This window comes from Ambystoma mexicanum, chromosome 13 (genome assembly GCF_040938575.1).
Source record: "Ambystoma mexicanum isolate Mex_15411 chromosome 13, UKY_AmexF1_1, whole genome shotgun sequence".
In the NCBI taxonomy this organism is placed as follows: domain Eukaryota; kingdom Metazoa; phylum Chordata; class Amphibia; order Caudata; family Ambystomatidae; genus Ambystoma; species Ambystoma mexicanum.
Window position 1 is genome coordinate 727,029,301 of NC_090938.1, and position 15,399 is coordinate 727,044,699.

Below are 15,399 nucleotides of genomic sequence, written 5' to 3' on the forward strand. Positions count from 1 at the left end.
ACAGTAATATTGATTTCAACAAAGAAGGAAAAATAAAACGAAAGCAGGCACACCTATACAGAAACAAAATAAGTTAGAAAGGAATAGAAGGACAAATCTAAAGAAGAAAAAATGAAAACCATCTAAAAAAAGGCAACATATAAACAAGACATGTAAATACATTACAATTAAAAATCAAAACACATACACATTCAAAATATAAAAAAGTAAATGAATATAAATCCTAAAAACTTTACATAACAAATACAAAGTTAAATGAAAACAGGGAAAGGTAATAAGTGCAAGACAAGATATGCAAAACGTATCTTAAATTGTAAAATAAGTAATAAAAAATAAAAGGGCAAGCAATTGTCAAAAGATAAAATAAATCAATAAAATAATTATCCGTCAGACAAAAAATTACAAAATATAAAAACGCAGCAAAAGTGACAAATGTAGGAGTGAGTACGAGAATTAAACTAGAGGCAAACAAAGAAATGTAAAAAGTGATACGAAAAGAGTAGCAGGAAACAACAGAAAAAAGGACAAACACGAAAAATGCAACAAACTGAAAGTAGAAAAACTAAGAAATATAAACTAAACGTTAAAAAAGAAAAACAAGTGAAATAGTGACATTCTGCAGGTGAGAGATACAACCAATTTGTTGTTTAGAGGATAGATGCTGAGCTGAAAGCAGACATCTGTGGGGGAGGGGGGTGGCTAGGACACCTACCGGTTGAAAACTTTTTTTCTTTCTTGCTGTAGAAATCTCGGTACGAGGACATCACTATAGGAATGATGGGAACCTGGGGAGAGAAAAGGAATGTGTTCAGAAGTGAAATCGACAAAGAACGCACATGATGCATTCAACCTAAGCAGAGACACTGCACATTGTGCATGGCCGGGGTAGGTACACAGGACGACATCTCAAGAAGCGCAACCTGCAGACCACCAAGTCTGCATTTCCAGCTGCCCTGTGGGATTTATATGATCCACATGAGACTATCTGAGCCCAATGACATTCAAATGAATTATTGGAAAGTGCAGCCCTGGTTCAGGTTTGAGCAAGAGGCAGGGTAGGTTTGTAAAATTCAAATCTGGAGCAATTCGGACTACACAACAAACCACTGCTTTTCCTTGAACACCCCAATTTAGAAATGCAAAGGAAGCAAGAGGGAAATAAAGGGATAATACCAACATCCTGGAGCATGGATTTGTGTTACATCATTTAGTAACCTCAGGGCCATAACTTTGGCTTTTGATGAGGTTCAGTCCACTGTATCGAGTTAAGGTGGCAAGAAGCTCTTTGCACCTGGTTGCAGTAGTACCTGCAGACGAGACCCTACCTGGAACCCCTAATGGAGGAACAGGGCGAGATGAGACTAAAGCAAGGTCATCACTAGCAGAACGAGATAAATTGATAGCCTCAAATAAGATATATGATGTCATTGGATAACACCACGCCTGATACACCAACCCCGCAAATACAATGTACTTTACCAGATTTATGGGTTACTGGTAATAGTAAGGCAAGTATTAGACCAATATCCCAGAGATCCAATCTAGGTGTGAGATGAAAGCATTGCCACTACATCAGGTTCACCAGGACAGTATCCAACTTCCTTTAAATCGGAAAGCCGTAATATGTATACTGCAGTCAATTGTCCCTTTAAGAGCGTTTACTTTAAAGGATATTAGATTGGTTGATCAGGTTGAAATTGCAAATCAATATATTACAAACATCTGTTTTTAGTCAGAGTCAACTTTAAACTATATAATGGGTTTTGAAGATGATATATTGCGTTTGGGATATACTGCTTCCATAGTCCACAAATAAAAAGGCTTGCCGCAAAATAGGAGGTGTAAATAAGCCACAATCAGAGAGAGATAGTGGCCAGCAAAGACAGCATGAGCAGGAAAAGTAAGTAAGGGTTGCCCCCATGAGAGAGAACAGCAATATAGTGAGGATAAATACAATAGCTGTCCCCAAAGGTACTATTGGAGTGGAAGGAGACGGGAAAGGGACAGCATCAGATGGGTACTGGCAGTGGCTGCCCATGGCATATAAAGACCATTTCTCTGGGGATCGGCCATTACAAGTTGAACTAGCAATAATGTACTCTTGGAACACAAGAGGACATTCACATTTGTTTGAAGAGGAAGGGCTGATAGCGAATTTGGAGTACTTCGCGAAAGTAGCATTACAAGAAACATGGCTTACAGCAGAAGTGCACAGTACATCAGGCTGTGACCAAAAGCCCTAAAGGTAGACCGAAAGGAGGCCTATTAGTCACTGTGAAATCGCCAAGGAGTTTAGAGAAGCTCCCCCAGTCGACGCAGTATGTGCTAGTAACAAAAGATTATGCACCAAAAAACAGTAATAATATTGTTGAATATTTACAACCCTCCAAATATGGCAGTAACAAAAGAAACTGTAAAGGTAGTGATGCATATATTACTGCTGTTTAACCATTGCTATCCTATATGGTTGGTGGGAGACTTCAATGCTAAGATCGGTGCGCTTGCTTTGAATGACAATTGTACCCAAACAAATAAATCATCAGAAATCCGTAGAAGTGGTTCAAATAAACAAGGTCAAGTGTGGTTTAAATTATTAGCTGCTCATGAGATGGTAAAATTGAATGGTTACACTCCCAGTGACACCGGTTCTGCATATACTAGGATTGAAGGAAAATCAGTAGCCACCCTAGACTATGTTTTTGCTAACACCGGTGGGTTAAAATACAAAGATATGGGGATTGTTGCCTGTGAAGAACATGATCATCTACCTTTGTGCTTTCTATTGGTGTTCCCAACCGGGATAGAAGAAATAATAGACTATGATTGCAATGGCCAATTATATTTAAAAGAAGGCCAAAATAGAATTCAGTAGAACCCCCAGAATCTATACTATGCAAACCGGGTAGTAACAGAGTTGGTACCTCACTTCATAGTAGAAAACACAATTGGAGATGACACTAATGATATGATGTTGACAAACTTTACTAAGATGATGCAAACTATTCCAATCACATGTAGCGGCAAATAGAGGATACAAATCTGTAATAGAAAGATCTAACAAAAGAATAGCCATGCGTAAAAGGTAATGACAAGAGGATCAATACAGCAAAAAAGATCATGCGTAGAGAGATCACAAGAATAAGAACACAGCCCAGTGGTGGGACAGGGGAGTCGGTTACAGCGCAAGTCAAATCTATTAAAATGAATTATAGATGTTGGCGAAAAATCCATAAAAGTGAATGTGAGATAAATCAATGGAGGAAATAAAATTGCAAACTTAGCACTCTCCAACCAATTCTATAGGAATATGGCAGATACTACGTGGTGTAAAAAAAAGAGAATTAACGATTAACTGTATCATAGAGTTGAAGTGGAGTGAACACATAAAAGCCACCCTTGGTAGAGCTGAGCAAAGTAAGGAAATGTTCCTACTATCAGAAGATTCCTGGGAATGCAGGGTGACTATAGTACACATTACTTTGATAATAGAGCACCTAAATAACTCTCGGGCTGCGGGTCCAGATGGGTCATGCAATATACTATTGAAACGAGAACCAGAATTATGGGCAGCAGCACTCCACCTTTTATTTACTCAAATAGGAAAGCTAGGAAAGATCCCAAAGTCATGGCGAATAAGTCACATCTTGACAATATTTAAGAAAGGCTCATGGGACAATCCCGAAAACTATTGCTTGACATCCCGTCCCAAGTTTTTGCATGGGTGCTTTTGCGAGAACTAAATGTTTGGATAGCAGAGAATAATATACTACCTCCAAATCAAATTGGTTTTAGAGAAAAAGCAAATACAACCCATAATCTGATAATGGTTACATCGGCTGTCGAGCATGCATGGAAAAAAAGGAAATTGAATGTATATTGTGCCTTTATCGATTTTCCCGCGCATTCGATACAGTGATGAGGAATCGTTTGTGACAGAAATTGAATGCATGGAATATACCGAAGGGCTTGACAAAGATGCTTATGTTGTTGTACTCCGATACACATGTCCGACTGAGATTAAATGCAACAGGGAGACTTTCTGCATTAATGTCCACGTGGAGAAGAGTAAAACAAGGATGCATAATGGTGACCACCCTATTTAACTTGTATTTGGCCGACATGCAAGAAGATTTCGCCAACACTAATCCCAACCTAGTGAAAATAAGCACAGTGGTGCTGGGCTGGTTGGGCTGTTGATTTTAGACTATACGCCTACGGGATTACAGTGTCTGCTTGATGCTTTAGCGACATACTCTAGAATAAATGGTCTGACCATATATATTGAGAAGAGCAAAGTATTCCCTGTGTCAACAAAACCTAAGAAATGTGTGTGGAAGCTAAATAACAAACAAATAGAACAAGTGCCCACATACAAATATTTAGGTGTAGTTCTAGATGAGAAGCTGAATTGGGAAGCACATTGGTTGGCACTAAAGTCACAAATATCTGTTAATGCCTTGAGCGTGTTCTTTGGTAGAAATGGGGGATATTCCAACTACTGTTATTCTCACAATATACAGAGCAAAAATCAGAGCGCTACTGTTATATGCTGAAGTAACATGGGGTCATAAATATTGTAGGAGATTGGTTGCTTTCGAAGCTAAAATGCTACGAAAACCTATGCGGTTGCCACACAATGTGCCTGTAAAATATCTGTACCTCGAGTTTGATCTCAAAGGGATACTGTCGGCTTATACAAGCCAGTGTGTAATGTTTTTTGACAACCCTTGTTGCCTGTCTAGCAACACGATAATTACCTCTTATGTCCAAGTGTTTCTGTGATTAGAAGGCGGACCAACTATTGGAACATTGAGAACGCTTAAGGTATTACATCAAAAATGGTTAGTAGGATATACAGACTCAATAGGTAAGGTGGGGCTTAAGCGTTGGTTAAAAGTAAAACTGTTAGCTTATAGCTATGAGCAAAATATGATAGATCTGGCTACTAAAGCTCACAGTGGAACATATTGCCAAGCCAGGGCAATAAGGACCTCACTACCGAAGTATATCATAGCATACCCAAGTTCCAATATATTTCGAACATACCTGTTAATTAGATTTAACATCTCAGAGGCTCTGGAGACAAAGGGAGCAATGTGGGGCATGCAGTATGAAGCACGGCAGTGCAGATTATGTGGTTGTGAGGTGATTGAGTCTCTCCGCCACCTCATAATTGACTGTGAAAGTTTATTCAAGTTGTGTACCAAGTTATTAAAGTCTTATAGTAATATGATTGACTTCGATAAAATAGCTGACTTATGGTGTGTATTTATGCAAGGCAATGATATTAATCTAATATTTTGTATAGTAACCTTTTATTTGTTGTGATTTTAAGATGTCTTGTCTAGATTTTAAGCATGTGATATTTTAAGATTGTGAAATTGTATGTACAAAGTTTTGTAATACCATCATGAAATGTTTTATTGTATATATCCAATTTGGCTAAAAGTATATTATGGAATACATAAAATAAAATATTGCATAATAAATGGGGAGCAGATGTCATTCCAACACTGGGGACTTGTGTAAAATGCTCTTCTATAACTGGTCTTTACTGGTGAGGGTCCTACAGCTGTCCTTTAGAGCAGAACTGTAGGGAGGGGATCGTAGGCACGGGGGACTGAGTGCGCCATTCAAAAAGGTATAGAATAACTCAGAAGATAAAATTCCACGAGGGGTCTAGGCACACCGCAGAAAGGTCAGTGAAGAGGACTTCTGATGGGTGGGATATCCTATGGCTCCATTGCACAGATGTGGAAGATTTGTAGCATAAGAATGTTCCAGAGGTTTGGAATCCGCACATGAGTGCAGGCTAGATTATCTATATCCTGGCATAACAACCCCTGGTCTTCAAGGTGCAGGGGGTCGGGGGGGGGGGTAGGAGGTGTTTAATATTTAAAGAATGAGGAAATGGGTCACCTCACACCAGGAGCAGAGAATATTATTTACATATCTCACCTATACGCATACGTTCCCATCCCCACTTCCCCATTCTATTTTTTCACTCTGTTATTCAATTTTGTAATAGAATTAATATTGTAAAATAGCAAATTCCAAATATCTCAGAAAAACAAAAACATCCCCAACCGTTTCCGGACCCCCATGCACACAATTCCCAAAACTTAATATCATATTTGTTTCCCAATGTATACGTTAATGCACCTGTTCCCACAGAAGAGGGAGAGACTACAATAAATATTCCAACATGTTTACCATCAGATCTGGTAATTCCTCAATGCCATCTCCTCCACACTCTTAAGCATTTGAGGGACACCACCCATGACAAAGCTGTGATCCTCCTAACACAACTTTCATTTAATCAAATAAGTTTAGAACTCTATAGTCACTGTGTGGAAAAAGAAACTGTTCCACACTCATAAGAAAGTCCGAGATTGGTTTTCATAGCATATGAAAATGGCAGTTTTAAGAACAAACTGAAAAGGTTATTTGTTCCACAAGTTGGCCCCACAGTTTTTGGATCCATATATTATAAGAAGGGGGACCCAAATACCCTGCAGTTTGAGCAATAACCAGCTTGTGTTGTTTAGATGACAATGGTATCCCGTGAATTGATTGATTATGCTGTATAATGCAAATGTGAGACTCCAACATTAGAGTGTGCAATAAAGATAACAGAAGCAACACTGCCCTTTTAATTTGAAAAGGATCCAAAGATATCAGATTAACTTTAAATTGCACTCTGGGAGTTGATCGCTCGCTTTAATTTACCAAGCCCTTCCAAATCCCACCCACCTTAGCACCCCAAATAAAAAAAGCTCACTGCAATTGATCAAAAGCTTTTTCCATGTCAAGGGTCACCAAGACAGATGGGAGCCACCTTTGTCCTACTTATCCCACCTGATGTTATAGAAGGTTTGTCTCCCTAATGTAAAGCCTGATTGATCTGTATTCACGGAATTCTGTATTATTTAGTCAAATCTGGTCACAGGAATTGTACTAACAATGTTTGCATATATATTTATGAGTGCAATAGTTTGAATTCATCCACGGTCATTTGCGTCTTTTCCTGGTTTGGGAATCACAGATATGCAAGACCATAGTGTTTGTAATAACCCTTACATTCCTACATGAGTTAAACAACAGAGTCAAAATGGGCACTGTGATCAACTGAAACCCTCTAGCATTGAAACCTGGTCTTATTTAAGGCTGCCAATTGCATCTGTCACCTACTTAATGATCATACCCCCTTGATGTTTCATGCACACTTCCCTGGGTACTTCTCTGGGCAGAATATGAAGCCCTTTCCCTTTTGAATACATATCTGGTGAACAACCCATTTACCTTCTAGTCTAGAAATTGATTTGTTTGAAAGGTGTAATCATAATCATCTGTTACAATGTGTCCCTGCTGGTCCCTCAAGTAGTAGGTTATACACTGTGTGCAAACCGACCCTGATTTCACAGTAAATAACTTGTCGGCTTTGTTAGCCTTTTCATAGTTTTTTTTTGGCTACGAAAGTGACCCTACACAGTTTTTTGTGTTCAATAAATTATTTAGTGATTGCACCACTTTAAACTTAAACCAAACTGCTTACAAAAGAGGCTGCTTATGTTTTCCATCTTCAATCTTTAAACCTTTGTGTAAGTTGTCTTTAACCATGTTGGTCTTCTCCCTTCAACCGGCATAGACATTGTTTGGCCTCTCAGTACCACCTTAAAGGCATCCCAAGTGGAGCCCTCATTTCTCATCTCTGGAGAGTTATGCTGAAAATAATCCCTTTATATGATTCTGTAGGTCTTTAGTATATTTAGGAAGCATTAGGATTTACAGGTTAAACCATCCCCGCCAAGCTGACGTAGAAAGCTGAAACATCACACTCTGCATCACCAGGGAATGATACCATAACGTAACAGTGCCTATTTTAACATCCTCTAACGAACTCATTAAATGATGCATGAATAATCAGGCCTTGCAAATTCTTTAAAATTACACTGGGTCGTCTTGTATGTTGTTTCTTTTGTTCTTTACCATTTGTGTTCTATAGTGCTCGGGTTTCTTTTTCATTGATGCGAAGTTGGGTTATGGGGTTAAAAGGCATTGAGAAGTGTACTGCATGCACACATGTGTGATTTTAAAGTGGTATCGCTAAATGTGCAGGGCCTCAATTCTCCCAGTAAAAGGAAGTGTGTGCTGGCCAAGCTGCTGGAACATGCAGACTGGACCAGACTTCGCTCTAAGTGGTTCCCACATGGGTACTTTGCATCTCCTTCAAATAAGAGCTGGAGTGGCTATACTATTCGCCCACTCCTTGAACTTCACTTTGGTTAAGTACAGTAAAGATTTGCAAGGGAGATATCTGGGTCTTTATATCCGTATTGGGGTGTGTATCTTACTTTGGTTTCCATTTATGGTCCCAATCAGTTCCATGACAAGTTTTATGCTCAGACACTTCCTCATATCACACAGTTTCAGAGGGGTGAACTCATAGTGAGAGGGTACTTGAACTTGGTGCTTGATGATAGACAGGATAGGTCGGCCGTGACGCATGCGGGGGGGGGGGGGTCCATTGCCACTAGGTCCGACTCGCTCAGGGAAACCATCCGGGACTTACAGTTGATGGATGTGTGGAGGTGGCAGCACTCGCCAAGAAAGGGACTGACTATACCTACTTTTCCCATGTTCACCAGCCATTCCGGAATTGCTCTCTTTTTGGTTTCCCACTCATTAGTTCAGAGGGTAGCTGCTACCTCTATTCAGCTAGCAGTGGTCTTGGACCATGCTCAGATTATACTCCAAATAGATTGGCTCGCACAAGGTGCTAGGAAGACTTCCCTATAGAAATTAAATGATTCTCTGCTTACTGATACAGCTTTCAGCACCTCCATTTCCGAACAAATTGCCCTTTATGTCCAGGACAATCTTCCGAGCAAGGTGCCCATGGCGACTCTTAGGGATGCATTAAAGCCTACATTGCGGGAGCAAATGATTAGCCTGACTCTGATAGGAAACGGCTCGCGATGCCAGATAGAGGAAGTGGAGAAGCACGCAGCAGAGTTGGATTTATTGCACAAAGAGGGGCTGGGGGTACACAAAAGTTATATAGGCAACTCCAGTTGGCTAGAGTGAACTTAAAACTTTATGGGCCTCAGCCATCTCTTATAGGCTTCTCCGGACAAAGCAGTTCTACTTCAGCACTTCCAACAAGGACTCCAGTCTCCTTGCTTTCAAACTGAAGGACGATAAAGATAAAAATACTAATATTAAATTGTGTGATAGCACTGTTCAGTTGAAAGAAGATGAAGACTCTAAAATGTGGTATCCTGTTAGAATATTATAAGTCCCTCTTTAGCGCAGATAGCTGGGATATTGCAGCTCAGGAAATATTTATTGGAGGAGCACACCTACCTTCCAAATCCACTGAAGCTCGTCAGAAGCTTGAGAACTTGATCACGCCCAAGGAGGTCTCCAGGTTTTAAGTTCCCTTTCAAATAATAGGGCTACAGGGCCCGACGGCTGCTCAGCTTTCTTTTTTAAAGAAATGTATTGACCTTCTCGCCCCCCAGTTAGTCACCCTATTCAATAGCTGTATTGATACCGGTGCAGTTTTGCCCTCCAGCGGGGACTCCCCGATTTCGCTCATTGGCAAACCTGATAAAGACCCCGCCCTATTGCAGTCCTAAACTACGACTCTCAAATGTATTCCAAAGTCCTTGTGGCCCGCCTGGCGGACATTGTCCCGAGAATAATTCAGATCGACCAAACAGGTTTTATTCCAGGGCGCCAAACCTCTGATAATATCCGCAGAACCCTAAATGTGAATGAGTATGCAAAGAGGCACAATCAAGAACTGGAAGTGCTCTCTATAGATGCCGAAAAGGCGTTTCACTGCATGGATTGGACATACCTCTTGGAGGTGCTGAAAGGATTTGGTTTCGGACCACTGTTTATTAAAATGGTATAGGCTAATATTATTCACCCAACCACTCGTATAACATTGAATGGGGCCCTTTCTGCACTGCTTGCTTTGTCCAATGGAACTCGCCAGGGATGCCCATGGTCCCTTTTGTCATTTGCGTTATCGATGGAGCCCTTAGCAAATAAGGTCAATCTGGTGGATGACATTTGCGGCATTACTATAGCTGGATGTCAGCATAGGCTTGCACTCAACTCTGATTACCTACTTTCATATATGCACTGTTCCCAGACTATTCTACCCCAGATAACCTTGTTATTAGAATCGTTCCATCAGGTCTCTGGCTTCAAAATTAACTACTATAAATCCTCTATCCTTAATGTTTCTGTGAACCCTTAGACAAAGCAGGAGCTCCAGAGAGCCTTTGCATTTTGGTGGGTGGAGACGTCTCTAAGGTATCTGCGGGTTCAGACTGCCTCCTCACATGCTCAACTATATGCGCAAAATATCCCTGACCTCTTTTCCTCCGCTAAGGTGGCCTTGGCCCGCTGGATTCAATCTGACATCTCTTGGCTGAGTCAGGTCGCAATCCTTAAAATGGCATTATTGCCTAGGTTATTGTAGGTTTTCCAAGCCCTCCCGATCTGGAGGCCTGGGAGTCCCAGACATAGAGAGCTTTCTTCACGCAGCGCAGTTAGCTCCCTTATTTGAGAGTATGGGGGCCGGTTGGAACCCTAAGCACTTATTGACTATAGAGCAGCCTAGCATCCAGGTACCCCTGCATGACTGGTGTTGAAGATCACCTGCAGCTCACAAGAAGAAGACTAACATCCTCCCATCGACCAGGGTCTTGAGCGAATATTGGGATAAAGCAGCATGCAAGCATTAAGGGATTTCATTCCCCTGCCCCCCTAACTCGCGTGTGGATCACCCCAGAGTTCCCACTGGGCTGCCCGTCAACTCGTTTCAATAGGTGGGTCGAGGGAAGTTTGGAGCACTTATGGCAACTGTTTAAATCTGATGAAACCTTGCCCTTTGATAAATGTAAATGACTCTTTATGGTCGGGGACATTGATAAATATGCCTATATTCAACTGCGCCATTGGATCTTCAATGCGAAGGTGTCCCAGGGTGCCAAACGAGATACCACGCCATTCGAGGACCTGTTCATAGGGGATCCCCCCGCTCGGAGGGTCTCAATCTTATATCATACCCTCAATGACAGCCATTCCAAGCCCCCACATGCTTACATGTTACGCTGGGAAGAGGAGATGAATACCCCTATTTGAGATCTCTCGTGGTACAATGCCTGGACCAGGGCTGCTAAATCCTCCAGGTGTGTGCGCCTGAAAGAAAACAGTTATAAATGTTATTTCGTTGGTATCTTGCCCTCTCCCGGCTTCGCAGGATGCATCCTGCCATTTCAAACTGCTATGGCGCAGTCCCTGGGTCTCTATCATGTTTGGTGGTCCTGTGCAATACTACAGTCCTACTGGAAGGAGGTCTTGGCTGAAATGAAAGGGATCACTGGTGTAGAACTTCCCTCGGAACCCTTGGTGTTGTTCCTAGGGGATGCAGTTCTTGAAGGGCCTTAAAAGCTGCCCACCAAAACAGCCCAATTACTTACTCATTTCCTAGTTGCTGCCAGAATAGTGATAGCGCGGAATTGGAGGTCGCCCGTAGCCCCAGACAAACGAGAATGGTGGGTTAAACTTTGGTTCACTGTAGCCATGTGCAAAATTGAAGCTGCCCTAAAGGGGGAGATGCCTACATTTCTTGTGGAATGGAAGCCCTTCATGTAGCTGAGGATGATCATCCTGGTCTCCATAATGAACCGCAAGATATCATGTCCTTCACGTTGTTATGATGCTTTTGTCTCATGAACTTGGTGCTTGATGGACAGATATGATTAATGGACTATTCCCTCTGCTCAATGTTTTGTTGCCTAATGAGATGTTGACATTTTGTATGTATCATTATTGTTTTGGTATAATTTCCTTATCCCGTTTTGTTTTATTATTTTCCCATGCAGTAACCGGATGCAATTTCATTTTGGTCCATATATGCCTTACTTTTGCATGTTCTTTAAAGCCATTCTACTGTCCTATAAGAGCCAATCAATATTGCATTGTTGACGCTCTGCATTTGTTCAATATAATTTGAATGGTAAAAAAAATAAAGAATTACACTAGGTCGAGTAAATTAGCTTACTTACTCCGCCTGGTATGAAAGCACTCGACCCAGGGCAGCAGGTGAAAAACATTCTACCAGCGCTTTTAGTCACTATAATCCACTTCAGAATAAGCACACTGCTGTCACCCAAAGACCGGCCACACACATACAATCTTATTTGACATTTACTGAAAACAAAGTTTGTTTACAGTAAATAGCAAATAAATGTTTCAAACATCCCAGAATTTTACGTGCCAGCAATGTCGAGTACCATGTAAATGGTACTCTACCTTCATAAAAACTCGACTATGCAAGTGGTCAAGTAGAGTTTGCAAGGCCAACATATTTAATATGTGCATATGTTTTATGCACTGTGGAATTAAAAGTATTATCCCTGGTTTACTATGACCTTTCCAGAAAACCAAGAATCTATGTTTCAGTCTGACCCAGGTAACCAGAGCCCCCTCCATCTCTGCTTGGATCTGTTGAGAGCAGTGTCCCATACTAAATTGATATCCTCCATTAGAATAAGGTAATTTCCTGGAAATGTTTTCTGTTCCAACAGAACATTCAATAACAAATATTTATGTTGTCTATTAGAGAGCTGCAAATGTCACTTCCCTCAAACCTAGCATTCCAATTACAAATACAAAAGCTGCCTCTTTCATCAGAGTTAAAATATATCATATCATAATTAGAGTATAAAATGTTATTTGTATCACGCACATACAAAAGTGTTCCAGAGCTCGAAGAGGCAAGGGAGGGGAAATAGGGGTGGACAGAACAACGATGTTACTAGGCCCAGTGACACAGAACGTGCAAGTGCAGGGAAAAGGGAAAGTACAAGGGGTGTGGGGGGTGGAAAGTGGTGAACACGTGATAGAAGAACAGGCAGTGCGGCCAGCAGGTGGTACGTGCAAGAATAAGGTGTACACAACAGGTGTCTGATAAGTGCTGGAAGGGGACTGTAGGGTTTCAGATACAGACCAAAGTGCAGGGGTTTCCAGGAAGCAGTGCGAGGGTGTGGCTGGGAGGGCAAGAATCTGTGCCCAAAATCAGAGGGTAACCAGGTGCCCAGTGCCAAAGCAGACAGATTAGCAGGGGAGAGGAATAGCGAAAGGCAGAAGCAAGAGGAAGGTCTTGTGGTGCTTCCGGAACCAAAAATGGTTCTCACCAAGTTCCAGAGAGGGAGGGAGGCCGCAGCCGAGGAAAGGGATCTACACCCAACTCGTTGCTTTGGAGAAGTGGCTGACCCTGAGGAAGTTGGAGGTGAAGGGGCGAAGAGCTCAAATAGGAATGTATTTACGGAGGGAGAGTTGAAGGTATTGTGGACTCAGGCCCCAGAACGCCTTGTGTACAATGCAGAGGGTCTTGAATTTAATCGTTGCAGCCACTGGGAGCCAATGAATAGATTTCAGGGCTGGCGAGATGCGGTCCCAAGGCTTGAGGCCAAGGACAAGTCTTGCAGTCCTGTTCTGGATGAGCTGCAGAGGACAGAGAGTGGTTGCAGGCAGATTTAGAAAGAGGCTTTGGCAATAGTCCAGCCTAGAGAGAACTAGAGCTCTGGCGACAGTGAGCTTCTGTGGGAAGGAGAGGAAAGGAAGAATACTTCTGAGGAGGTGCAGTTGGTAATTTGACTTCTTATAGATGTCGGAGATATGAGGAGAAAAAGAAAGCGTGGAGTCAAAGATGACCCCGAGGGACTTAGCCTCACAAGTGGGAGCAGGGAGAGAGCCAACGGAGGCCGGCCAGAGTGTGACAGGAAAGGAAGGTGCGGATGTGCCGATGAGGAGAATCTCTGTCTTACTGGCATTAAGGCAGAGGTCGTTGGCAGCGCACCACTCCTAAATGTCTGTCTGCAATCCAGAGATGAGAGAGGGGGAGGAGGTGGCAGAGGGGAACCTGAAAATAAGTTGGGTGTCTTCCGCATAGTATTGAAAGTTTGAGCAGAGAGCAGCAATGCAGCGAGCGAGCGGTGCCAGGTACTGGTTGAAGAGCCAGGGACAGAGGTTACACCCTTGGGGGACACCACAGGTAGAAAGTGAGATGGAGGAAAGGAAGGACCCAAGTTGGACCTGGGAGGGTCGGTTGGAGAGGAAGGAGGTCAGCCAGGACAGGGCCTGATCAGTGATACCCAGATTATCAAGGAGGCGATTGAGCAGGATGACCTGTTTGACTGTGTCGAGAGCAGAAGAAAGATCAAGCAGGATGAGGACAGATGGGGTATTAGAATCAAGGTTAGAGAGCGGGTCTTCAAGGATGTTCAGGAGAGCAGTTTCTGTGCTTCTGGCAGCTCTGAAGCCAGACTGATGGTAATGGAGACAACCAACAGAATCTGTGTGAAGATTAAGCTGGGTGATGACCAGCTTTGCGATGAGTTTGCCCAGGAAAGGAGTGATCGAGATTGGGCAATAGTTAGCCTCACAAGTGGGAGCAAGAGGGGTCGGCTGTGGGTTCTTTGAGAAGATGGTGCACAATAGAGTGCTTCAGTGGGGAGGGGAAGGCTCCAGAGGCGAAGGAGTGGTTGCAGAAGTCGGCCAGAGCAGGAGCAAGGGTGTCAATGTAGTCCTTGATGGTTTTAGGCGAACAGGGAAGAACCTGTTTTGACAAGACTTTCATAGATCAGACTTGCCTGGGAATCTCATCAAGGGAGAACAGAGGAAAAGATGAGAAAGAGGGAGGAGAGGCGGCTGCAGGGGGGGCAGAGGTCTGAAGGAGAGAAGGAGGAGGAGAGGACGAGGGGGTGGACAGGATGTCCTGTTTTATTTTTAGATTAAATGAGAGGCAATCCCATTACCCCTGCCTACCTAGCACCTATCCTCTCAGCTGCCCATCCATCCGGTGACACAGCAGACTCTTACCACCACAGTTAAAAATGCCAGCACCCATAACCTGCTCCTAACCCTCTCTTTAGCCACTCACTTGCTGTCTGTTTATTCCCTGCTTCATACAAAAAAAGCTACTTTCTTACCCATCCCCAAAAGAAACACTAGAAATGATGGCCCAAATAAGCCTACTAAGTATCTATCATTGCACTCTGCTCTAAAATCTGAGTGCACAAAGTTTAACTGCATTATCACAGAAACGGCACACTCGCATCTTCAGCTTCATTAACTCTCCAAACTTGCCTTGATTCTCATCCCCCTTAGTCGCTCTTCTTCCTACAACACAGTATCACTTCTCCTGCCTACATAGCCTCCAACACTGATATTCATGACTCTGCCCTGACCTGCATCACCCCTACCTGCCTATAAGAGCCATCTTTCTCCATCTCAAGGAAAAACTGGCACCTCCACAAAAACCACCTCCTAGTGTGGGGCTCTCAAGGGGACTTTTCTTGGTCCAATACTCTT

General features: G+C 42.6%; 1 protein-coding gene across 5 annotated transcripts in view; it reads right to left on the reverse strand.

The window, feature by feature from the left end:
* AGPAT1 (1-acylglycerol-3-phosphate O-acyltransferase 1) overlaps nucleotides 1-15,399 on the reverse strand; it is a 485,786-nt gene that overhangs the window by 9,917 nt on the left and 460,470 nt on the right. For all 5 annotated transcript variants that reach the window (XM_069634940.1, XM_069634937.1, XM_069634936.1 and 2 more), the window contains one exon: nucleotides 713-785. In XM_069634940.1, the coding sequence (XP_069491041.1) occupies nucleotides 713-785 (73 nt within the window). The remainder of the gene's footprint in view (nucleotides 1-712; nucleotides 786-15,399) is intronic.